Here is a 27,823-nt window from a genome sequence, read left to right as displayed (position 1 = left end):
ATATATACTAGCCTACTACGGATGCGTCAATACAAAAAAAATATCATTTAAAAAATCAAAATTTCGCGGTGTAAATTGAACGCATACGATAAAAGGCGGCAAAAAGTCGCCGAGTTTATTACAATTTTCGGAATCCTGGGACCTGGGTTTTGCTTTTTTGGTGGCTGATTATCACAGAATTAGGCTGTATTCGGAGCCGTATTTTCAGTACAAAATGTACATAAAGTCTGTAACCATAGACGGATTTAAATCCTACGCCCAAAGAACAGAAATTAGTGGATTTGACTATTTGTTCAACGCGATTACTGGACTGAACGGCAGTGGAAAGTCTAATATTTTGGATGCGATTTGTTTTCTTCTGGGAATATCAAATTTATCTCAGGTATGTTATGCTTTATTGCTGTTTTGTTTATATTTAAAGGGAATTGTTGGTATAATTAGATTCAATTTGTAGGGGCATGATAATTTCCAATTACAGACATTCCGACTAGGCTAATTGCAGGATTGTCAGATTGCATTTATTTAACTGACCTGACAAGACTGTTTACTCCAGTACTTACTGTCAAATCAATATATTTTGAGTGTAACAAATTCAAACGCCCAATGGCAGAATGGACTTTATGCTGATTATGGAGTCAGGGAGTCGAAATAAACTCATCTTATCTTGGTTGGATTAGTTTTTTATCACAAAACATTCGCAATTTGATTTTGCTGTTTTCTTTTTTAACTCTGTGTGGTTAATGGAAAAAGTGTATATGTCAGTATGTGTGGGGGTGGGGCTCAGGCATTCAGATTAATGGACTAAAGGTTATGTCTGATTTCTGTGTATTTTTCCATTTTTTTTATCATTTTTTATATTTTGGTACGGCACACTTTACAGATCGAGAGACATTGTCTCGTTGCAGAGAACCCCATTTTGTAGATAAACGAACACCCCTCCTCTGGAGGATGCCTGGACATTATTGTCCCTCAATATCGGTAAAAATACAGTAAAATGAAGTTGCACAAAAAACTACATAGAAGCGCAATCTAAAAATGTCATCATTGAATTCCTCACTATTTACTGAAAAAAAAAAAAAATTTACCGTGGCATTCGAGAGTTTTTAGCAAAAAACGGCAATTTTGGTCACGTGATGGCCGTGATTAATTTAGATTATTATTGAGCCAAGCATGGTGATTTTTTTTTCTGTGTAGTTTTCTGGTAAATTTGAAAACACCTATGAAAACTTTTACACCACTGCCATTAAAACATTTATAAATATTTTGTTTCAGGTTCGAGCCTCAAATCTTCAAGATCTTGTTTACAAAAATGGACAAGCCGGAATCAACAAAGCTACAGTATCAATCACGTTTGATAATTCTGTTAAAGAGCAAAGCCCGCTTGGAATGGAAGCTCATAACGAAATCACTATTACTCGTCAAATTGTTATCGGCGGTCGAAATAAATATTTGATCAATGGAGTAAACGCTCAAAATTCGAGAGTTTCTGATCTGTTTCGTTCAGTTGGATTGAACGTCAATAATCCTCATTTCTTGATTATGCAAGGCAGAGTGACTAAGGTTAGTTGTTTCTTTTTGTTTCTCATTTTCCAAACGAATCTTTAATGATTCTGAATTATTAGTTAATTAACGAATTTGTGTGTTCTCTTGGGTTATCACAATTGCTATTACAACTATTTGTGTTTAGTCTGCGACACTCAACTCCAAATTGAAAAAAAATTAATATCAGGCTGCAGCTAAGAATTCTGTAATTTCAATACCATAAATCTTTAGCCTACATTAGTTCATTTGCCACCAATAGACGTCTGTAGAATTTGTAATTTCTCTGGGAAGTTCTCAGTTCTGCCATACAATCCAGACTTCACAATCGTAAAACTTATCAACTGATTTCATTCATTCCACATTGGTGGGAAAAGTTTTCATGCAAGGAGGGCCTCATTAAGAAAATCATTTTTGCGTAGGGTCACCAGTGATGTCACAGTTATGTCACTATTTCCATTTGCTCTGATTGAATGGTGGCTGACATAATCGACTCGAAGACGAAAAAAAAAAAAATTAACATTATTTTAACAATTCGTAGCTTATTTAGTTATTTTAAATGAAGTTATAAAATGTCCTAATTTTGTGTGTAGTTGAAAAAAATTTTCACACTTTTCTCCAAAAATGCTTCGGCGAGTCACGGTTTGTCTATCTCTGTCGATTTCTGACTGCATGGAGTTTGAAAATACAGGATCCAGTCTTGTAACCATTGTCCCCTTTCTATTAAAACTGAATATTTTATCTCAATATTCCAGGTAATGAACATGAAACCTCCAGAAATTCTCTCTATGATTGAAGAAGCGACCGGAACGAGTATGTACGAGGCAAAGAAAGAATCAGCTCAGAAAATGATTGAAAAGAAGGAAAGTAAATTGGTGAGGAAAATGTGACAATTCCTATTTTTTTTATGCAAGGATTGTTCACGTCTTAACTCTAAACAAAGTCCTGTACAAGCAATCGGCGGTTATATAAACAAAGATTTGATTCGTTATCTATTTTTTTGGCTGGTTGACTGGTGTCGATTTGAATATTGCATGTTTGCATTTGTATGCTGGTCTTATGGCTCTTCAATCTCTGGTGAGCAGTGTTAGTTAGATAATTCATACGGTACTCACTGTTGATGTCAGTAGTTTCAAAACTCTAGAATTCCAACTTTTTGATTTGGATATTAGAACCTCGGGTGTCGCTGCTCTATAACCAGCTTTGGTTCTCCGCGACTCCCCTTCCCCAGTTAAATTTTAAATTATCGTTTTCTCGTAATTTGTGCCCGTGTGATATTTTTTTTTACTGGTTGGAAAAAATAAATTTGACTTGACCTGTTTGCTTGTGACTTTTTTTCAATATTCATCCCCTATTTCTTGGCAGAATCAAATCAATCAAGTTTTGGAAGAAGAAATTATGCCGACTTTGCAAAAATTAAGAGACGATCGAACTTCCTATTTAGAATTTCAAAAGGTTCAAAGAGAAGCCGATAGATTGACAAGGTGGGTCATTGTTTTTCTTGGTCAGGTATTCTCAAACTTGCCTTCCTAGGGGCACGCTTCGGAAGTGTGTGAACCAATATGGCTGTAACTAATTCTGTTCGCCTACTTTACATCAAGTTGTGTAAAGGGACTGAAACCCATGGGCAGGGGGTATATTTACTTGACTAACCCTAGCATTTGCCTAACCCTAACCTGGTACATATACCATGGAAGTACCACCTAGGGCAGGGGGGCACAACTCAATAGGTGCCAAATTTTTCAAAATAATCTTGTCGCGTGCCACGCACAATCGTTGGTATTGTAAATTAACTCTCGTAAAACAAACAAATTGCAATAACAATACATAATAACGGATATCTATTTATTGAAACAATTTAATGTCCTGAAAAAAAACTGCTGATTTTGATATAAACAGGATATTTTAATGTATACCATAAATATTTTTTTTTACAAAATCGTTCGCGTGCGTGTTGTGCACCCCTGACCTAGGAGACCATGGAACAGTTTTCTGGGGGCCACAAGCTAAGGCCTTTGTTTGCATTGACTATATTAATTTATAGTGAATTATTTATGATTTGTTCAATTTTTTTATCGTTGTGCAGTTTTCTTTTACTTTAATTTATGGCTTTTTATTCTTAAATCTAACAAATGAAATAACAGCACGATACCTGTTTAAACAAAATCAATTGTAAATTGAAGCACAATGTGCCACAGAATGTTGAGAGTCTTTGAAATCGTCCACAAATGATTTAAAATTTTGAGAACCGGGGCGACTTAAATAATCGAGATGTATCAACAAGATAACTTCTTCTTTTCAGATTGCTGATTGCTTACACGTTCTATGCTACGGAACATACAGCCAGTAAGGCTGAGGAAGAACTAGGAAAAATGAATAAAGAAAAAGAAAATGTGAGAAGTAGCATATAAGCACCGAATTTATAAAAATCCGCATATAAGCCGACCCTACAAATCGTAACATGCTGTTGGAATTAAGTTAGCATAATGTCATTTTGTTCAAGCGCATATAAGCCAAATTTTTAGAGCAATCAGAGCTGTGTGCGTATAAGCCGACCTTCTAATTTGGCTCTTATGAAAGGGTATATATATATATGGTAACCCTCCGATAGGCAGTAATGCAGTTACACATTTTACAAGTTTTCTGCAATTATCTCAGATCCAGAAATAATTGCTCATTAGTTTCACGTTGGTAAATAAAAAACACGCATACACTTTTAAAGAGCCACAAGGAAAGTTTTAGGGTCTAATAGCTGAGAGTAAAAAAAAATTGAAAATGACCTTAGAAAAAGGTCACATGCTTTCACTCAGTAATAAAATACTGATCTCTAAGCAAATGTGGTATGGTGGACCGATGATAGCTACTGAGACTTGCTGGAGTGTTCAACATTTTTTGTCATTGGGCCATATAACCACACAAAAAATGTTGTATTCTTGTGTGAGTGTGTACACAATCTTGCTGGAAAGGCAATTGAGGAGAATAGCCTTACAGTATTAAGGGAATTGGACAAAACAGGGAAAAATTTAATGCACTGACAAAAGCAAAATTCATTTTACATTTTCACCCATGTGAGCGCCTTTTTAAATCTAACCTTTCGGATTAGGATTATATGCTTGATGAGGAAAAATTCAAGTGTTGACAAGGGCCGTACTAAATGGCTTGGTGGGCCGTGTTGGGGTCCGTGGGCCGCCTGTTGCACACCACTGCTATATTGAATCACAGCTTAAACCGGTGCATTAGGCGATACAAATTGCCCAGAGACTTGACACATTTTCATTTTTTCTCATCGTAGGCCGAACAAAATCACCAGGAAATATTAAAACAAGTGGAAATAATGAGAGGAGATCTCGAAAGACTGGAACACGACCGAGATTCTGCTACAAAACAAAGTCTGAGTAGACTAGAAGCAGTTTTGAGTGAGAAACAAAAAATTGAAGCGAAGGCTCAAAGTAACTTAAATCATCACAGGTAATGAATAAAACTTGCGTTTCAGAGATAACGACTCCAGGTACTTCAATATCACTAGAGCAGAGGAGGGCAATTACATTCTTAAGAGGGCCACTTACAGATAATAGATTTGGTTACTGGGCCAGGTGTTTAAAACCCAATATGAAACCATGAATAAAAATGTTTATTTACAAATAACTGTCGTCGATAATAATCGCCTGCCGACTCGTTTCACTGACACGCTTAACCTCTTACCCATCACTCCTGCTTAAACAGTAATTGACATGATACAATTCAATTATATATATAACAAAACGCATAACAAAATATGTAGTTGATTGGAGTAGAATAGAACACATAACTACTTCTCTTTTTCAAGGATGTTAAGTCTGGAAATGTAGTGACTGACTCTCGACTTGGAAATTTTGACTCCCATTCTGAAATCAAGAGTTGCAAAAAGATCTTGACTCCTGCTCTGAGCTTTGATAAAATCAAATTTTAATAGAAAATTTTTGGATATACAAGTCTTCCTCTTCAACAGGCTCCTAGAGCACCTTTTTATCTTATTTTAAACCACTGATTATGAAATTTGAAGACCAATGTTCTAGCTGTTAACTGTATCTTTATTTTATTTCTGGCAACTAGGATTTTCCCAGATAACTGAGCCAGTACAATGATGTCATCAGTTACAGGTGACTGATCATGACCAACCAGCTGGTATATTTGGAAACTTGATCAATTTTTTAGCAACAGTTATCATTGCAAATTTTTAGAGACACCATCAACACAGAAAAGAAGAAACTCCGATCACTCGCAAAAAGTAAATCGGAAAACGAAAATGCGATAAAGAAGAGCGAAAAGCAGATAAGCGACATGATAAGTGCTTGGGAGACTTTAATGACTCAATCGAAAGAAGATGCTGAAGCTTTTACTGCTGCAAGAAAACAGTTCCAGGCTGTGTCTGCAGGTATATTTGTCTGTCTGTATGCTTGTTTATCTGTAGTTTCGGTTTCAGGCAGGGATGGCCATTTCCGAATACTAAACTATTCCGAATACATTCTAAAATAATGTTTTCGAATCTGGAATTCCGAATACATTCTAAAATCGAAAATAACACATTTTTGTTTTAGTTTATTAAAACCCAATAAAGTAGGGAATAAGCTTCAATAGAAATATCAGAATAAAGCCACAAACCAACAGTATATGTACACAAAGTAATTGATAGTTTATAGCTCTATTAAAATTATTCACTTTGTACAAATGACCATATGAAAAGTTAGCCAAGGAGTTGTCTGGCGCTTTCTATCATTGGTACCATGATATTACGATAATAGTCAAGTCTATTGACAAAAATACTACTTGTATTCAGATAATTGTGTATATTTTCTGTGAATAATCAAATTTATTGACAATACAGGCAACTGAAACAAGCAACAACAATCGAAAATCCATTATGCCTTTGAATATACCATATATTTGTATATTAATTTATGTGAACCATATTGTCAATATGTGTAACATATTGTTGTGTTTGAATTTAGAAATAAATTAATAGAGAATAGATGACCACCACTGCCAGCCGCGCAGCCAGGATTTTCGAAATCGGAAATTCCCATTGCCGCATGTAACACCCACCGGCCACCGCGATTCCGCGCTCGTTAAAAGAGCCGTCTTTTCAGCGTGTAATGATTATCCTGTTGCATAAAATATTCAATCCATGACAACTACGAGATTCTAAAATATCTTTATATATTAATTTAATGTGTCCAACGTAACTCGCGGTTGCTTCTACTTACATCAAAAAAACATTGTTATTCGGTCTACGGCGATCTGTGACCTGAAAGTACGAGATAAACCGCCTGATGTATTTAATTTTAGTACGTATTCTTGCAATCTTGCCAACTCGGTATCGCCGTTAAAAAAATCTCAAATAATGATATAAAATCCTGTTAAGTCTAGTGTATAATTCATTTCATACAATGAATATACATATAAAGTTTAGCAGTAAATTAAAAATACATATTCATCGCCGCGATTATGCCACCTGTTAAAAAAGTCGACTTTTACAACAAATGATATAACAACGAATATATATTTTTCTGTTGTGCAAAGTGATGAATTCGTGACCGATACGGGCATATTTAAAATGTCTTGCTTTATTAATTTAATTGTCCTCAATTTAACCTGCGGTTGCGTCGACAAAATAAAATCCTCACCACTCTTATATACCCTTGCAATCCGCGATCATAAGAATAAAAACGTGTGGTAAACTGCCGATTAAATAATGTTCAGATCCGTATTTTGCGAATTCGGCAAATATTTAGATGTAGGCCTACTTGTTAACAGTGACTCCGCTCAATCGAAATGCTGACACTCTGATTATTTTCAGATAAAACCGTTCGAAAAATCCATAAATCTGCTGTAACATCTCAGAGTAAAATTTATTTCATCACAATAAAATTGATTGAATATACTTTAGATTAATTATATTATATACATCCTCACAACCCGAGAAAAAGTCGCGTTTCAAACCTTGTATAATGTTAACACGAAAATATTCGACGGCAATTTAAAGTAATGAATAATCAGGCAAATCCCGCCCTCAATTCGTGACGATATGTTTCTAAACGCCCGACCAAACATAATGTGTACGGTAGGCCCACGAAATTTTGCGATTTTCACTGCCTAGAAAAGCGTTTTGATAAATTTTCGCGGGCCTCAATAAAACTTATATTGTTTGCGGTTTTATTTTCAGTATTTTAAATTGCCGCTTTTCAATCAAAAAGTTGCGTTGTCTTTAGAAACTCGCCGCCGATGAACGTATTTACCAGATTCACAATTCCGTGCGGGTACAAAAATAAAATAATTGTCGTCGTTATCTGGAACAAATTTGTGGAAAATTTTCGTTTTAGAGAAAATAACACAAACGTAAAGGCGTTTACGGCCTAAATAACACGTTACGCTGAAGAGTGATGAAAACAATCACGCGCAAGTTTCTATTGAGAGTGTTTTCATTCAACGGAAACGTCTTGGAAGCGGCGTCGAAAATGTGTGACGTCACACAAATATTCGATATTCTTATGAACGCTAATTCCGATATTCGAATGACGAGATATTCGAATACATTCGAATACTTTATTCGAATTGGCCATCCCTGGTTTCAGGCTGTGTCTGCAGTTACATTTGTCATTGCAAATGTGGCCTGTCTGTCAATAATATGTGTCTGTCTGTTTGTCAATGTAGAAAAGATGCTAACGCTTTTACTGCTGCAAGAAAACAGTTTCAGGCTGTGTCTGCAGGCATATTTGTTTCTCTGTGTTCTGTTCGTCAGTTTAGAAAATATGTTGAAACCTTCACTACTACAAAAGGCAGTCCATTTGTTTGTTTGTCTGGGGTCTGTCTGCTAATTTAGACAAAATACTGGAGGATTCACTTCTGCAAGAAAGCAGTTTTAGGCTGTTTCAGTGGTCTGTCTGTTTGTTTGTTTGGGGCTGTCTGTCAATCTATACAAGATTCTGAAGCCTTCACTGCTGCGAGACAGCAATTACAGGCTGTGTCTGCAAGTATATTTGTCTGTCTTTCTGTTTTTCTGGGCACTGTCTGCCAATCTAGATATGATGCTGAAGCATTCGTTACTGCAAGAGGCAGTTTCAGTCGGTGTTTGTCTGGTTCAATCAGATTAGACAAGATGCTGAAATATCCATTTTGATAATTGTCTGTTTTCTGATTTGTTCATATTAATCCATCCGTGAGGAAAAAAGACTGTGAAGGGCCCTATTCAATAAACACTAGCAGTTAGACTTAACTGTATTGGCGTCGTATGTTATACATCTCTGATTCAAATCCCATTATCAACATATCACCCTGACCCCAGGGTATAATAAAGTGGGTAGGCGATGCACCACTGCTTCTACATGACCTTGTTAGGAGCAGAAGGTGTTGCATAAATATAAACTTCAACTCCTTTTTAGGTTTTGCCGCTGCTGGAGACGGTGAGGAGTCAACATGGCAGGGACAGTTAATGCAAACGAAACGTAACATCAGTGAATTACAAAGTGAAACAAAACAAGCTCACATGAGATTGAAACATTCAAAAGAAGAATTGAAAAATAAATCGGCTGAAATTAAGAAAACAGAGAACGCTTACAAGTAAGATTATGAAATATAAAATTTTGGTGCTCCCGAAGTATGCGAACCAAGATGGCGGACATCGGAACGTAACAGGTTAGGGTTAGGCGATAATTTTTTTCCATATTTCCTTATTTTAGTCCTATTATCAATTCGAAGACTAGCCAAGAGCCTCCCATAGTATTTATACCTAAAATTATGTCCTAACCCTAACCTAGTACACATATTACATTCCGATGTCCGCCATCTTGGTTCGCATACTTCGGGAGCCCCAAAATTTTATTTCTGAACTGTAGGGCATTGGTTCATTTTTTTAAGCCTTTCCCACTTTTTAGAATTTGTCAAGTTTCGGGCCCCACCTAAAAGTAACTAGCTAACCATAAGCTACAAGTAACGGTGCTCCCGTAGTATGTGAACCAAGATGGCGGACACTGGAACGTAGTATGTTTACCAGGTTAGGGTTATGCCAAGTGACTCCCGTAGTATTTGTACCTGAAAATATGGCCTAACCCTAACCTGGTACACAAACTACGTTATCTCGGTTCACATACTACGGGAGTACCCTAATAACAGGTAGTAAGGCGAAAGTATGTATTATTCAAAAAACACTTTGAAAGTATGTATACATAATAAAGAAATGTAAACACTAAAGAAGTTAATCCAAATGCTGTTAATATGGTAGCCCAGTGATCACAGCTCTTTGTAGTAGTAAGGATATTAGTTACTAAATATATAAGACCAGTGGTCGGCTTGTCTTCCAGTGTCCTTTTCCACTTTTGAGTTTTCAGCCTTTTTCTAGACTTTTTACAAAAACTTTCCTTACATAGAAAAGACGAAGCCGTCTTAAAACAAGTTGAGTCCTCGTTCAATAAGTTGGAATCAGAAATGAAGAAACTCAATTACGAAGATGGGAGTGAAGAATCGCTGACTCGGCAGAAAAAAGATCTGACAAATAGAATCATTAAACTAAAAGATCAGGTTAGATTGGTTATAATTTGGGAAGTGTGTTGTGGGTTGTCAAAAGTTCGAGTCATATTTTCAAATTTGTGGAAGTCTGAATCTTTGAATTTATTGGAGCCCAAACGTCATACTTAAAATTCTGATGTGAGAAGTGAAAATTTTCTACGTAATTAAAAAAAAAGATTACATAAAAAAAAAATTACTATGAGTTCTATCAAAGTCAGTTTGCATTCGCCAGTTGTTATTGAAATTGTTTTCAAGTTAGGGTTGTGATTTATATTCATATATTATATTGATTATCCATTTAATCAAGTCAAAAATTTTATTCCTGTTCCGTTAGGTAATAATAACTGAAGTTTCTTCTCACAGGTTGGAAAGTTATACAGGCAGTTTCCAAATCTTCATTTCGAATATTCTGACCCCGAGCGTGGGTGGGATCGCAGTAAAGTCAAAGGTCTCGTTGCGGAAATCACTGACGTCAAAGATTCGTCAACCGCGACTGCTCTAGAGGTCGTAGCTGGAGGTCGTTTGTATAATGTTGTCGTGGATACCCATATCACTGGTAAGTTGTTAGAAAACACAGGGTTACCCGAAAAACAGAACCCATACATTTCTAAATTATTTCTACGAAAATGAAAAAATATATTGAACACTTGAACTTCTTTTTGTGTATGATTGTTTCAATAATCTAGAATGATTCATACAAAAGTTATGTTCATTCTAAAATATGTTCCAAGTAACTTGGGTTCTAATTCTATTTTTGTCATCCTTTGTATATAAAAACGTACATTTTATATTCTGTTCCCTAAGGCTCAGAGCAAGCTACCAAATAAGGCTTCTATAATATAGAAGGATCCAAATCTTTCCTGTTTGGCACTTACACAATTTCACTTTATCTTCACAGCTCCAATTTTGCTTATTCGTTATACTTTTTGCTTTTTCATGTTTTCAGGTGAAAATTTCCTGAAGTCTACCCAATTAACTTTATATTTTCAGAATCCAGCTATGATTTTGCTTATTCATCAAATTTTTGCTTATTCATGTTTTCAGGTGAAAAACTACTGAAGCATGGCAAACTTCAACGCAGATACACAATCATTCCGTTGAATAAAGTTTCGACTCGAACAATCTCACAAAATGTCGTTCAACATGCTAAAAGACTTGTAGGTAAGAACTTCGCTCTAAAATTTTTAAATGGGGGTAGCTTGAAACTTGAGTACATCTTCTCTGTTGCTTTTCATCATACAAAACTGTTAGAAGCAACAACTTGACAAGCTAGCACCGCCACACACCCTTTCAGCATATCAAAAAAGCAGCAGTGATCTAATGGCTTTGTCCTCGAGGTCATGATATTTTATTTTCAAGCGATATCCTAAACTGTGACAACGGCATTTAGCCATTCAGAGCTCGAAATGTAAGAAAACCTCAGACCAGGTTTGGTTTATGCGTCAATAGGAGTTAAAACAAAATTTTGCAATTGAGATATAATATTGGGAAAATATTTTCCTTATCGGCTGGAAGGTTGATGCATAACGACGGTTGAGATTGAGAAGCGCTGATATATAGTGCTCCCTACTTTCAATGAACTTGGAATGACCAATAAAGACGAGAATATCGGTTTGAAACCGAAGACTTATCGATCGATAGTTAGGGGATCCCCCAAAACAGAAACTGGAGTTTCGATTCATCCGCTCTTGTAACTTGCGCATCGCACACACACACTCGGCGGGTTTCAAAATTTTCTCGCTTTACAAAAATCTAGATCACTATATCAATAACTGATTGATAACTCGCTAATTATACGACATAATTCGCCCAAAATCAATAGGCTTCTGGTCCGAGATAAGATGAATGCACATGCAAAATCTGGAGCAGATTCAATCTCGCTTTTGTGAGATATGGCGTGCATCTAACAGACATACAGACAAATACCTATCAACATACTTACCGATTAAAATCGATAAGTAAAAATAGTTTCTGCTCTGTAATACTGGATATTTTCCTGTGTGGTGTTTGATATATAGTGCTCCCAACTTTCCCCAGTGTTCCCATACTATTATTATACATTCTTTCAGGAGCTGACAATGCCCATCTTGCCTTATCCTTGGTTGGAAGTGAACCTGATGTTGCCAAAGCCATGGAATATGTGTTTGGATCAAGTATTGTGTGTGATGTCATGGAGAACGCTAAAAAGGTAGAAATTGACTATGAATATGAGTTTTTCTATTCACTGATATTAATGTGCGTCATTCTAAACAAGTCTTTTTTTAAGCTGCCACTGTTATCTATTATGTAAGGACAGGGGTGGAGCCAGATTTTTAAAGGGCTGTTTCAAAATTGGAATCTAAAATTCCCATATAACGGCTTCTGAAACTAATTTTTTCTGTCGCATAATTTTCAACCTATGGCGACAAGGGAGATAACCTTAAAGAAATGAAACTAGAACGAGAATATCGGTCAGAGACCGAAGACTTATCGATCGAAAGTTAGAGGATCTCCCAAAACAGCGCTCTTACTCCATAGTGACACCTTGTGTCCCATCATTAATTAATTAATAACTCGCAAATTATACAACATAAAAAAACATAAAATCAATAGGCTTCTGGTCCGAGATATGAGGAATCCACATGCAAAATTTGGAACAGATTCAACCACGCCTTTGTGAGATATCGTGTGCATCTAACAGACAGACAGATAGACAAATACCTATCAACATACTTAGCGATCTAAAGATCGATAAGTAATAACCAAGGAGTTTTTTTGGTGAAGAGAAAAATAAAATCAGTTTTGCGCCTAGCATTGTGGCCCCTCCAACTGCTCTGTGGCCCAATTGGGAGGCCACAGCCCCCCAGTTGGAAACATACCGGTCTAGAAGTCTTATTCACTAACTAATTGTAACAAATATTTCAGGTTGCTTTCGATCCGAATGTAAAAACACGAACAGTAACTTTGGATGGGGAGGTGTTTGACCCCTCTGGAACCCTTACAGGTGGTGCACGGTCCCGCGCTGCCCCCATTCTTGCACAACTTATGGAAATGAAAGATATAAGAGACGAGTTGAAAAACGCAGAAGCAAAATTGAGAGAGGTAAAGTGTTATATGGCGTTTTTCACTCCTATCACTCTGTGGATGCAGTCTCTGATATGTAATGAGTAGGGCTGGGCATTTTCGAATACCTGATGATTTCAGAATCGAATCAAGTATTTTTTTTGCATTGAATCTCGAATACTTGGGTAGGGAGATATTAAATTATATGTAACTTCTTATTGCAGTAGGTCCTTCAGACACATAAATTACTGAAAACATAGACTAGAATGTTTTTCACTCTTAGCAAGGCTCTGTAGATACAGTCACTGTTATGTGAGCTACTATTGTTATAAGGAATGATGGAGTTTCCTGGTCCAGATTTACCTACAAATTCAATTTATTGCAACCTGAGTTAGGTGATGTACAAGATACAAGTTTCAATTCAAGATAATTTGCCTATCACGTCAAATGCTTGAACCAATAGGTCATTGATCGGAAACTTGTACTCCGAAGCCGCGTGATGTGTTTTGTTCTCAGAGTCCAGGCTTCCATGAATCAAAGCAGTTACGGCAGTTTGTTTCAGAGTTGGGATTCAATAAAAGGCAGAGGCGTAGGCCTAATACATTAATTACGCATCACAGTGGTTCCTAAAGTGTAAGTCACTGCGGTAAAAATTGTTACTGCCTCTGACATTAGAGTTGCAGCCCCGAATAGGCCAACACACCCACATTTTCAATTTTTTATTCCTCTTCAGGTCGGAGCTGAATTGTTGAGAGTATCGTCCGTTGCGGAGAAATACCGTGGATTGAAACATCATTTACAAATGAAAGAGAAAGAATGTTCTATGCTGAAGCAGAGACTCCAGGTATTCCGATCAATTTAATTCAAGTTGGTTGTGTAATTATAAAACCCTTTTGGGTGGCAAAATGGACAAGCAATTAAAGCGCTATACTTAAATGGATTGACGTACTCTCAGGCTACACATCTCTGTCAGCGGCTGAAATTTTTAAATGCCAAGTTAGATTGTTACACTTAGCGGAAAATGTGGATTTTTAAGAATCTTGAGAATCTACAAAGCGTTTCAATATATGAATAATTGCTGAGTATGATACATGAAAATGGTGAAAAATCGTCTAAAAACACCAAAAACGCTTAAAAACAGTGAAAAAACGTCTAAAAACACCAAAAACCCTGCTAAAACGCTTAAAAACAGTGAAAAACAGTCTAAAAACACCAAAAACCTTGCTAAAATGCTTAAAAACAGTGAAAAAACGTCTAAAAACGCTTAAAAACAGTGAAAAACCTTCTAAAAACACCAAGAACCCTGCTAAAACGCTTAAAAACAGTGAAAAACCGTCTAAAAACACCAAAAACCCTGCTAAAACGCTTAAAAACAGTGAAAAACCGTCTAAAAACACCAAAAACCCTGCTAAAACGCTTAAAAACAGTGAAAAAACGTCTAAAAACGCTTAAAAACAGTGAAAAACCTTCTAAAAACACCAAGAACCCTGCTAAAACGCTTAAAAACAGTGAAAAACCGTCTAAAAACACCAAAAACCTTGCTAAAACACTTTAAAACAGTAAAAAAAAAGTCTAAAAACACCAAGAACCTTGCTAAAACGCTCAAAAACAATGAAAAACCGTCTAAAAACACCAAAAACCCTGCTAAAACGCTTAAAAACAGTGATAAAATCGTCTAAAAACACCAAGAACCTTGCTAAAACACTTTAAAACAGTAAAACAAAAGTCTAAAAACACCAAAAACCCTGCTAAAACTCTTAAAAACAGTGAAAAACTGTCTAAAAACACCAAGAACCTTGTTAAAACCTTAAAAACAGTGAAAAATCGTCTAAAACACCAAAAACCCTGCTAAAACGCTTTAAAACAGTGAAAAACCGTCTAAAAACACCAAAATCCCTGCTAAAACGCTTAAAAACAGTGAAAAACCGTCTAAAAACACCAAGAACCTTGCTAAAACGCTTAAAAACAGTGAAAAACCAATTAAAAACATCAAAAATCCTGCTAATACGCTTGTAAACAGTGAAAAACCGTCTAAAAACACCAGGAACCCTGCTAAAACGCTTAAAAACAGTGAAAAACCGTCTAAAGACACCAAGAACCCTGCTAAAACGCTAAAAAACAGTGAAAAACCGTCTAAAGACACCAAGAACCCTGCTAAAACGCTAAAAAACAGTGAAAAACCGTCTAAAAACACCAAAAACCCTGCTAAAACGCTTAAAAACAGTGAAAAACCGTCTAAAAACACCAAGAACCCTGCCTCGAGACCCCCCAATCATGTCCATGCTCGTACTCGTCATCAATCAATTGCCTGTGACCTGTCACCCTGTGATAGCCATGAGTCACCATTTACCAAATACTTGAAGTGACCTTATTCATTTGAAATTAACTGTACGCAACTAAACGCCAATGAGACTCAGTATTGACCTCGACTAGAGATTCGGAAGACCAATGTGTCATTAAGTTTCATTGTTCTAAAGTGCATTCCTTTTTGTTGATATGTATTTTATTGGTTGTTTATTCTGCTATTTAGGAAGGAACTCACGGCCAACAACTTGAAGAAATAGATCGATTGAAATCAGTGATGGAGGAAAGTGAAAAATTACTGGCTTCGTCTAAGGATAGAGAGAATGAAATGGTAAGATGTTTGCTTTATATGAATTTTTTACATTTTTGCTATAAACAAAGCACCAGATGAGCAGTTACTATTATATAAGGATACAGATATTGAAGCGATAAACTAACCAACACAGCTGTATAGGTTTTCTACCTGGTTCTTCAATAACAAGAGAGCTATGCTCAAATATATGGACACGTAGAGTCACATAATTTTGATGACGTAATAGCGAGAAAAAAAAGTAATAGCCTTCTGGAGAAAATTTTTATCTTTAACCACTGAAAATTTCAAAGCAATTGGTCCAGTATTTGAAGAGAAAAGCGATTTCTTCAAAACGTGTTGACGGAGACAAATAATAACAATAACAACAGAATTTTGAAACGATCGTTATGTCCACTTCGTGTCCAATAATACCTAATTTTGCCAGTCAAAAAATTAATCAAATCACAATCAAAATTACTATCATTTCGAAAATTCAATTCAATTTGTCCTAGCCATTCCCAATATGTTCTCTATTTCAAAACTGTATTCCTTTTTACAGATTGCAAAATGCAAAGAACTGGAGAAAAAAATCAAAAATGCTCCTGCTGAACGAGAAAAGGAATTAAAGAAAGCTGAGAAAGTTATGAAGGTATGGAATTGTTTTACTAAAGCTGAGTTTTCATTCTGTATAAAACCTTGGAGAAGCAGCCACTGAATTTTGTCTCTGAGGAAAAGCATAGAAATTTTGCTGCTTTATTTTATTTGAAGGGAGCGTTTTATTATTCCGCATGTCTGTCATCCTTTACAGCAGGGGTCTCCAACTCAATTTACTTTAATGTCTCACCACATGAAAAACATGGTTACAATGAATCAATGGAAATCTACGAGTTTGTAATTGAGACTTCAGAAATCCGAGAACTCATCGAATGTATTAATCATTCTGATCTAAGTGACTTGCGGCCCGGGCCCAACTAACATTAACCTCTCATACTAGGCCCAACTAACATTAAACTCTCATACTAGGCCCAACTAACATTAAACTCTCATACTAGGGCCCAACTAACATTAACCTCTCATACTAGGCCCAACTAACATTAAACTCTCATACTAGGCCCAACTAACATTAAACTCTCATACTGGGCCCAACTAACATTAAACTCTCATACTAGGCCCAACTAACATTAAACTCTCATACTAGGGCGGGACTATGACCTATCATCCTGCGCGCTGCAATTGGCGCCCGGGCCGCGAGTTTGAGACCCCTTCTGTAAATAATGGCAGACAGGCGGAATAATAAAATGTTGACTAGTTTTCTGCAAACCACCTATTTTAATGGTGGAAACTTGTGCGCCTGTAGCAGGATAAGAAAATGCTGTTTCTCATATTACACCTTCTCATCAACATTCTCAGGAGGAGACTTGACTGGAGTCCAAAGTTGATAAACAAATAGAAAAATTTTATGCAGAGTAAGGACAGGATTAAAAAATTTAAAATGGGAAAATAGAGAAATGCATCGAAAAGGTTGGAAACGGCGGCTCTATCTGACCTAGTAATCTTATAGGACGCGGTGCCACATATTCATACTCATGATTTCTTATTAATTTTCATCTCTTTCAGGATGCAGGAGAGAAAGCTGAGAATACTCAGGCATCTGCTGATGAGAAGAACAGTGAGTTAGAGGCTTTAAAATTGCAAAAGAAGGAATTGGAAAATGAAATTGTCGAATACACAAATCAGAGTGAGAATACGGAAAAACAACTAGAAGAAATGCAAGTATGTGTAGACTAAAAGACACACACACATACACATGAGATATGGTTAAAACAGGAACTTTGTATGTGTTAAAAGACACATACTCATACCAAGAATTTGTGTTAAAATTCACCAACATCTATTGCAGAATTGGCATGACTGCATATTCTGTATGTGTTTGTGTAGAGAAGCGGATATGGGAATAAATGCCCATGGACATGAAATAATGAGTGAAACCTTGATTGGTGCGTGAAGATGGTGAAATGCACCTTAACAACTGTGTTTGACACAGTTGAATACATTCTCCTGATCGGCTTTCCCTCACCACATTCTGAAATAATAACAAGAGAGCTATGCTCAAATATATGGACACGTAGCGCGACCCAGTGGCAATAATTTTGATGACGTCATAGCGAGAAAAAAAAGTAATAGCCTTCTGGAGAAAAATTTTATCTTTAACCACTGAAAATATCAAAGCAATTGGTCCAGTATTCGAAGAGAAAAGCGATTTTTTAAAAATGGAGACGGAGACAAATAACAATAACAACAAAATTTTGAAACGATCGTTATGGCCACTAAACGTGTCCAATAATAAAAAAATCATTTTTTTCTTCAGAAACAATACGAATCGTTGAGTCAAGCATTAGAGGAATGTAAAAACTCTGTGAAAGAAGCAAAACAGGATTTACAGAAACAGAGAGAATACATCAGGATGAGAGATCAGGTAACGAATCTCTCTTTTGTGGAGACTCATACTCAACCACCATGTTTCCCTGAAAATAAGAAATAGTCTGAATTTTGAAAATATTTTAATACAAGCCCTCTCCTTAAAATAAGATTTAGTCGATATCGCAATTTTTTTTTAAACAAAAACAAGTTATTTATGGGTAAATGGATATTACAAGTGTGGAGTGCAGTGTTAACTCTAAGCAAATTATGAGTGCGAAAGTGCTTCGCAGTCCAAAAAAAAAGTGCGAAAGTGCTTTTGCCGATTTTAACAAGTTAGGTGCCCTAGCCTTTCATATAACCCATTTAAAACGGCATAGATACTCGAAAAAGCGCTCCTCCGGTTAATATTATGAATTAAAAAGAAGCCTTTTCGTTAACCGAGTTCCCTTTAAGCGAATTCATGTTTAATTAAAACAAGCGAATTCATCGGCAACCAAATGACATCTGCTAACACCTGCCGCGGACAAAACTTCCATGCAATGTATCACGGTGTCAGTTGCTTACTCGCGTAAACAGCAAAGACTTTCACATTTGTTACTCCTTCCATCTAACAGACACGCGGCCGGCTGGAAACCATATTAGTTACAGGGTGGATCGTTTGTACAAATCCGGTGCAAAATAACCCCCCCCCCCCCCCCAAATATAAATAGCAATCAACTAATTAGGGTTAGGTGCGCTGGAAATTCAACTTTTCGATTCATCCCTAAACCTAATCTGATAATTATTAATTTGTGATTTTGAACCACTTTGAAAGTCGCCACCCGCTGTTTTAAAAGATAGGTTAACCTACGTTCCCTCCGAAATATTATGCAGGATACTCCCCTGTTTTAGGGGATAGGTTGACCTACTTTCCTTTCAAACTTTTTTCTCCGAAATATTACACAAGATCACTTTGAAAATCCTCCCGTTTCGTGAGCTAGCGTGACCTAATTTCTCATTTACATTTATATTATACTATTTCAGAGCTTACCCAAAGACAAGTAATTTTTAAATGTCCACATGCCTTGGTTTGCGTGCGAGTTAGTTTAAATCGGGCAGAAAACATCATATATTGGCAAAATGTTTAGTAATGTCATGTACTTTCAGCATTCATAAATAGCACTCTTTGTAATGCTGCTGACCTAGTATCAAATATTCGCATCACAACGCCACTTGCGAGGTTTCCATATATTTCAATTACACTAATAGGAACGATGACATCAAAGAGTTTTCTTTTGCGAAGGTACACTAAATATACCGAGGGTGATCCTTGAGAAAAACATGAATATAAAAAATAAACGAATGATATGATAATGGATCCCAAATAATTTTGAGAGTGTCTCGAAATACCAATTCATTTGATAAATAATTTTTATTCGACCACATGAACGCTGATATCCTGAAAATTAATGTTGAAAGAGAATTACGCATTCTCAGATATCGGACATCCAGTCGCGATATTCAATCGTTCATATGCACAAATCTCACATTATTAGTAATTGCTACCCAAGTTTGTAAAGTTTAGAAACCAACAAACAGAAAATAACTAACCTAAAACACAATTAAAATTCAGTCGGCAATAAATTCGTCGCCAAGACGATGCCATACAAAACAAAAAATATTTGGTCGCGAGAGTTACGTGAAATGACTGCCGTTGTTTTTTAAGCAGAATGTAAAAAAATTTATAATTAATAAACGGGAGTTACGACGCCCTTTACACATCGTGAGTATTAAACTTCCCTGGTAAGTACTTTGGTAAGTACTATTATTATTGTACCTATACACCTGTTGGAGTATTTCGGACAATTTCGAATTTAAAATAAATGAAAACCAGACATATAATAAAGACGCAAAAGTAAAATGAACATTTATTGAAAAAGTTATTATTTAAGAAAGACAACATGATCGTACAATTCCGCCAAAACCTCGATGTTCGCAAGTGAGATGATAAATAAATACTTCCCTGTATTCGATCAATTAACTTTAGCGTATCGTTGTTCTGCCAACAAACAGCCGGGTGCAAAATATTTCCGTCCTGTGATATGCTCACAAATATTCTCGATATTAATATCATACCCTCGAGTATGTACTTTCTATTAGCTCTGTAGTGATCCCTTCCATCCTTGGCCAAGTCATGTTTCGAATATGTGAACATTTTATTCGACCATACGTGGCCGGCGGGATGTTAAAATTGTAAACAAGAGAGAGGTAAAATCAATCGCGAATTTCGTTATAACGTCTCGTTTACGAATTGTTGCGCCTGTTATCGTCGAAAATGATTACATTTGTTGTATTTTGAGGCATTTAAGCAGTAATAATTAGGGCATGAAATCATCAAAATAGTCAAGTGAGATCTTGAAATTGCAAATTCCGAAAATAAAATTGTGAATTATTCGGTAACGAAATCAGCTTTAATAACCGTCGGGGTATTGTTTTGTTGAAAATTATTATTAATGTGAGAGCGCCAAAAACATACAGTCCATACCGATGCGACTGCAATTTATATGGTCGCAATTGGTCTGGCGCGTTTATTAATAGTGTAAAATAAATTAAACGAATATCAATTATAACCAAGCCTGTCAGCGTGTTTATTTTCTGTTGGCAGGAATCGTAAAATACCATCTTGAGACAAATTCACTTCTATTATAAAATCTTAATTTTCAGTTATTATCGTTATACAAATAACATATGACAACTTTTTAATTTATCGTCGACCAAAAAACCGCCCCACACTCGTCCAAACGTGTGTCCAGCTTGAACGACAGGAACAGATTCATCGACGACCTTAATTAGGGAAAATATGTATTTTATTGGGAATGCAAAATAAATGTAACCAAACGCATTTTTTTGTGATATAACTTTGTATTTTCGGAAACGGGTTGCCGTGAAAGGTAAAATTTGATCTAAATTTATCGCAAAAATGTTTTATTTTAAATGTAACAAAACACATTTTGCGATATAACCTTGTATTTTCGAAAACGGGTGTCCTGAAACGTAAAATATGATCTAAATTAATCGCAAAAATGTTTTATTTTAAATGTAACAAAACACATTTTCGCGATATAACCTTGTATTTTCGGAAACGGGTGTCCTGAAAAGTAAAATATGATCTAAATTAATCGCAAAAATGTTTTATTTTAAAAGTAACATTAAACATTTTTCGAGATACAACTGTATTTTCGGATACCGGGTGTCATGAAGAGTAAAATATGATCTGAATTAACCGTAAATAATGATTCATTCCAAATGTATCATAACGCATTTTTTGCGATATAACTTTGTTTTTTCGAAAACGGGGCGTCACGAAAATTATTAATCTAATGTTTTATCTATCGTCTAACTAACGCCTGGAACACATCATTTCCGGGGAGAACTCTAGCCCGCGAAACGTCATTTAATTTAAAATAGAGAATGTTTCACGCATTTCAAAACGGAAAATCACCAGTGAGTGGACAGGGATTCAACCCTCCGGATTCAGTATTCTATATCCCCCGTGTCAGAACTTTCTGAAGATTGGAACAAAGAACCCGTCAAACCGCCGCGGAAGAAGGGGAGTATTTTTTGCACTAATAATTAGGGCGTGACAATATCAAAATCGTCAAGAAACTGGTGAATTTGCAAATTCCATAAATAAAATTGTGAATTGCTCGTTAACATTTTAGCTATAATTATCGCCGGGGTATTGTTTTGTTGAAAACAGTTGAAACCTGAGGGAATTAGTTACAATTAGCGCCTGACCTCTATTAGGCACTCCAGCATTCGAAAAAAAAGCACTCGAGCCCAATCTTTTTAGCATTAAGTCGCATACGTAAAATATCCTGTAAAAGAAGTGCTGTTCATTAACGTCATCTCGTCTTATGACCACGCAGAAATGCCTTTATTGCCGAATTATTCAATCACTATTTTAAATCAACATTCAGGATTGGCACAATTTCAGATTTGCAAAGTTTATCACCATAGAAATACATGAGAAAGTTAATTATCGTCTTAATAAATATCTGCATCACGGTATGGACAATAATATTACCATTCGCATAAAATTGGGACAGTAAATATACAAATCTTGATAGGTAATATTAAAGCCAACGCAAATGTTAATTTGAGTCCTCAATGTCTTGAACAGCTGTTGCCGATGTGAACGAACCGGTAAACCCGAAATATAAAACTTCGATGTCCGCCAACCCACAAGAATTCATATTTGTAAAAAAGAGAGGGCGGGAATATAGATTACCCAAAACCTGGATATCGCCGTCAAAATGATCGGTGACAAGAACAATTAGCGATTACAAGACTTTGTTGCCGATTTTTTAATGTTTCCACCACGTTTATTCGGTACTCCTTAAAAATATTCGATTCAAAAAAATATTGAATTTTGCCCACCCGTCCTCGCATATCAATGAGAAATAGTTGTGTAAATATTGCAAAATTACGGAAAATACCACTCCTTTCAACATTGTGATTACAATAAAATGGCACTTAATGGTATTTTGTGAATTTGGTGATTTTGCAAATCTGTGACATGCTGCTAAAAGTTTCGTCTGATTTGAAAATCGTGCAGTTTGGTCAGAATTCATCCAAAGTGACTATAACACATAACACTTTTATAGTCATTTTGAATTCATCGATATCATTGATAGTCACATGACCACTCTCTTCAAAGAAACGCACTGCGTATTATTCCAACATCTGGTTTCAATCACCCGGGAGCGTTTTTTGCGGGAGAAGCGGAATCGGTGTGCTTGTATAATAATCATATTATAAACAAGAATTTTGCCGTTTATGCAAAAGCTTCATCTCCTATGTCTGCATCTCATAGGTTAGAATTCCGGTAAATATCGTTATGATATGCAGAATTGAGTTACAAAAGTACTAGTATGTTACTTATTTGTCAACTTAATACTCGAAAATATTTGTTAACTTTGAATTTTTATTCCATTCAAAATCGGAAAAAAGTGCTATTTCTCTTCAAAAGCGGAAAAAAGTGCTATTTCGCAGTCCCTAAAAAAAGTTGCGAAAGTGCTTCGCAATTTTCGCAAAAAAGTGCGCTAATAGTGAACACTGGTGGAGTGTGTTATTTATATAAATATTACTCATACTCTGATGACCGGTGACTTGTATTGACTCAAGATTTGAGAAAGACTAAATCTTTCTGCGATATCGAACGATTAAACAAAATAATCGACTGACTAGATGCGAAGACTGCACATCCAAACTAATTTTTTTCAGACTAGCAAAAAGGACAGGGATTGCAAAAGAAATTTAAAAGGCAGAGGGTGTGTGAAAACCCCTGTAACTTAACCTTTTTATCTCTTTTCATTCCCAGATATAATCACAAAATTCTTTATTCCTCTCATTCCCGGTATTTCAGGATATTCAATCCAAAGTGAGCGAAATGACAGAAGCCCAGCAAAAGGCAAACTCACTGGAGCATGATATTAAAGAACAGAATTACGCAATCACAAAACACGTCAAAGAAAGTCAAGAAGCCGCAAATAAAATCAATCAATTACTTGAGGAACATGACTGGATCGAGCATGATCGGCATCTGTTTGGACAGAAGGATTCTTTGTATGATTTTGAAGCCAGCAATCCAAAAGATCTTTCTAGAAAGTAAATATTTTCATTAAAAATGGAACAGTGATCAAATATATAGAAATGAATGTCAAAGTCATATAAAAAAATTGTTTGAAATATGGGATGAAATATCAAGAAAATGATTAGAGTATCAGCTTGGTTTCAGTCATTCTTAAGTACTCAGACTTGCAATCATTGGTCCATTAGTTGCGGTTTTGTTGGTTCGTTCTGTGTTTTACTGAGTTCTCAAAAATTCAAATGAAAACTTTTTTGGTTGCACTTTGATAAAAAATGATAGAATTCTTTCTGTATTAACATTCAAAACCAAGAATTTAAAATATTTTAAATAATTCAATTCATTTGGACATCTCTGCATTGTTAATAAAGCACATTGCTCTAATCTTTATCAATCTTTTCCCGCAGGCTTTCTAAGCTTAAAGAAACCAAAGAAAAACTGAGTAAATCTGTTAACATGAGAGCAATGAGTTTGCTGGGAAAAGTTGAAGAAAAATGTCAAGATTTATCAAAAAGGAAACGAATCATTGAAACAGATAAAATGAAAATTAAACAAACCATCGTTGAGCTGGACCAGAAGAAAAATGAAGCTGTAACTAAAGCCTACGAACAGGTATGTAAAATTTTTTCTTTTTTTCCTATGATTTTCTATGTATTCAAGTGCATGGATACCACCAGGTATATCCATGCTGACATAGATTGGGCTAAATTCATTGTCTCATTGAAGACTAATCATCAGTAAGATGTAACTCTGTGATTAACCCAACCCTCAACTCGACTTTGGTACCCAGTACAGTATTGGGTCATATGTTCCATGTGTTATAGTCAATAATGCCCATATTTTCCCCTCTTCACTTTTATTTTTACTGTTTTCAGGTCAATAAAGATTTCGGAAACATATTTTCAACCTTGTTGCCGGGAGCAACAGCCAAATTGGGTCCACCAGAGGGCAGTAGTGTATTGGCAGGACTTGAATTCCGTGTTGGATTCGGTGGAGTTTGGAAAGATAACTTAAGTGAACTCAGTGGGGGTCAAAGGTCCCTCGTTGCTTTATCACTCATCCTAGCAATGTTGCTACTGAAACCAGCCCCGATTTATATCCTTGATGAGGTGAGAGCTCTTGCATATTTTAGAAGAAAACGTATTCATCAAAATTTGGGTGCTCCCGAAGTATGTACACCAAGATGGCGAACAACCTGAACCCTAATCTGGTACATATACTATGTTCAGGTTGTGCACCATCTTGGTGCACATACTTCCGGAGCTCCAAAATTTGTTGTATTCAGGATCTGTATAATACTAATGTATCAGCGTTTCTCAAACTGTGTTTCGTGTTCCGCAAGCTTTGTGGAAGTGTTCTGCGGGACAGGGATCGGAATTGTGACTAAATTAGTTGCCATGGCGATCTCGGCCATACTACGGTGTCCCTGGGTCGTAAATTTGTCTACCAATCAGAGGCAAACAGGCCTCGTGCCAGTCTGGAAAGCATGGCATTTTCGTCATCGGTTCAATAACCGTAACCGTTGGCCTAATATTCGAATTGTCAAGTTTACAGCAAATGAGGCAAAATAAAAAGGGCATGTGCTTCGGGGGAAGAAAGTTTGAGAAACTCTGTAATGTATGATATGTGGTGTTCATGAAATTGTAAATTAAATTGGGTGAAAGACGTTTTGGTATGCTTCGTGCAACCAATGCTAGGCATATAAATATGTATTAAATGAATTAAACCGGCATATGTAACGTTTGGGTGCTCCAAAAGTATGTGTTCCAATATGGAGGTGACCAATTTTGTTGTTGTGTAAAGGGACTGAAACCTATGGGGTGACACAGTCCCCGAACTCGTAATAGGAAAATCGGAATAAAATTTTAGCCTGACCCTAAACTGGTACACACACTGCGGGAGTACCCTTCTGTTCTCAATAAAGGCGTGAAAACAACTTGAAACAAATTGATTTTTTCAGGTTGATGCCGCTCTTGATCTCTCTCACACTCAAAACATTGGACGAATGTTGCGGGAGCATTTCAAAAAATCACAATTTATAGTCGTTTCACTTAAAGATGGAATGTTCAACAATGCCAATGTTCTTTTCCGAACAAAATTTGTCGACGGGGTTTCGACCGTTACTCGATTTACTCAATCATCGTCATCTTCTGGGGGTCGTGACCCCTTAGCTTCAATCACTGTTCCTGGGCCCACTTCGTCCCGAGCTTCGAAACCTGGGGCACGGGGTGATGGTGCCGCTAGGAAGCGAGCTAAAGTATAAGCGTTTGGATATTTTGAAATAAATTTATTCCAGTTTTTCAGGGTTTCAGGAAACAGGACAAAGTTGAATCCTACTCTCTTCGATCCCTCAGAATTTCTTTCAGTTTTTGTGGCGACACAGCTTTAATAGAAAAACATCTTCTTCTATACACAAAATTGTGTGGACCTATCCAATTTACGGATGTTCATCCTGTTATGCCTAAGTCTTTTTTAATCATGCTCAATATTGGGTCTATCAGTGCGGGGTTTGCGGATCCCTATTTATGAATCTTAGTTTAGACCAGGTGTTCCCAAGTTTTTTTCAGGGCGACCCCAAGGACAACTTTCAAATGTCTAGTGTTCCCAAGCTCAATATATATTTTTCATGAAACTTTCTTTCACCGGGCTTACGTACATTTCTATAGCTTAAGCACATAGCGATGCTTATGGGCCTGTTTTACAGTAAGCCATGGTAAAAACTGCTAATGTTAACATGGTTTGACAATTCTTAGATAATTTGTACATCTATCCTCTACCTTACCTCATCGACCCCATGACCTGTTTGCGACCCAACCTACTTATCACTCCGAACCAATTTGGGGTCGCGACCCCTGGTTTTGGAACCCCTGGTTCAGACAAACACCCATCCTATACCATATTAATATCTGTGCTTAACCGACAATGAAGGGATAATGTTTCAATTACAAGACGAACGACATTAATGTGACGATAGGGTTGTTCTCCACAGCACAGTTTATCAAACTCGTAAGTCTGACTCTAGGGCAAGTCCCCAACTTTATTTTTAAGCTAAAAATGCTGCCGCACACATGTAGGTCGTTGCAAAAGCCGATAAAATTTTAATTGCCTTTCCTGACATCAATGGATTTCTATTCATATCATTGCGGACCCATCTGTGTCAGTTTGGGAAACCCTGCATTTATCATTTATCATTTGACTTCACAGTTGATGTCAGACGTTTGGCCTGTCTTTGTATCTGCTAAGTTCACACTGCCTTTTAGAATATTTAATCTTTATAGTCTTTAACCTCATGATTTCTTTTTGACCTCAAACGTCTTAGCTAGTTCATCTCCGAGTGAGTGTTGACTTGCCTTAAGTACAGTGGTTCTCAAACGCCCATCCACGTATTTTGGGCGTGTTTTTTTGTTTTTCAATAAGACATAATTTCGTCTTGCCATATGTTATTTGTAGGTTATTGTAAGCTAGTTAATTTTAAGTTGAAGCGCGAGACTTAACAAATTCTAAAAAGGGTACGCGGTCTAAACAGTTTGGAGCCACTACTTTAGTACATATTTCACAGAAAATTTCTTTGCAGCTGCCTAAACTGTCTTAACAATAGGGTCCAAAGATTTTCCTTGTATATTTTTGTAAATATTTTCATCTTTATTGTTCTTTGTCGAGTTCCTCTGTTGTATAAAATAGCTGGAAAAGGGTTGAAACCTGTAAACATTTTGTCGAGATGAAAATGTTTGTGTGTAGGGGAGCAACCTAAATTCCGAAATATACAATTTTCCACATTACGAAGTTGTAAATACTCAAGAATATCGTAAAGTTAAGATTAACCTCATTGAAATTATGAGTTTCGTGACCGAAGGTAGTTAGTTGTCTTCGGTATGAAGAGAAAACAGTTTACGAGGCTTTGATTGATTCTTGTGTGTCGGATATGCTGCGGCGTATTGATTGTATCATTTGTTAATTGTCGCTCGTAAACTTCCCCACGCTCTCTTCATACTTCCGAGAGATTGCGTGTATCCCGGATTTAAAGTCCGATAAATAAAAGATAAATAGCCAAAGAA

At 36.3% G+C, this 27,823-nt stretch overlaps 1 protein-coding gene and 1 long non-coding RNA gene across 2 annotated transcripts in view; both read left to right on the top strand.

Moving 5' to 3' along the window:
• The window catches only part of LOC120344522 (uncharacterized), a 114,208-nt gene that overhangs the window by 10,410 nt on the left and 75,975 nt on the right, over window positions 1–27,823 (top strand). The gene's annotated exons all lie outside the window — the stretch shown is intronic.
• LOC120334080 (structural maintenance of chromosomes protein 2-like) lies at window positions 117–27,823 on the top strand. Its single transcript, XM_039401532.2, has 22 exons — window positions 117–382; window positions 1,273–1,560; window positions 2,295–2,414; window positions 2,905–3,023; window positions 3,842–3,932; window positions 4,832–5,007; window positions 5,760–5,953; window positions 8,958–9,135; window positions 9,942–10,092; window positions 10,444–10,636; window positions 11,125–11,241; window positions 12,150–12,268; window positions 12,985–13,161; window positions 13,856–13,966; window positions 15,653–15,757; window positions 16,278–16,367; window positions 17,336–17,491; window positions 18,087–18,194; window positions 23,547–23,788; window positions 24,176–24,380; window positions 24,644–24,877; window positions 25,729–27,823. Exons 1-22 carry the CDS (start codon window positions 215–217, stop codon window positions 26,029–26,031), a joined length of 3,645 nt encoding a protein of 1,214 aa, XP_039257466.2. The 5' UTR covers window positions 117–214; the 3' UTR covers window positions 26,032–27,823.

Source organism: Styela clava, chromosome 15, assembly GCF_964204865.1.
Source record: "Styela clava chromosome 15, kaStyClav1.hap1.2, whole genome shotgun sequence".
NCBI classification, from domain to species: Eukaryota; Metazoa; Chordata; class Ascidiacea; order Stolidobranchia; family Styelidae; genus Styela; species Styela clava.
The sequence above is the reverse complement of the archived record's forward strand: the minus strand, read 5'-3'. Positions and strand labels throughout refer to the sequence as shown.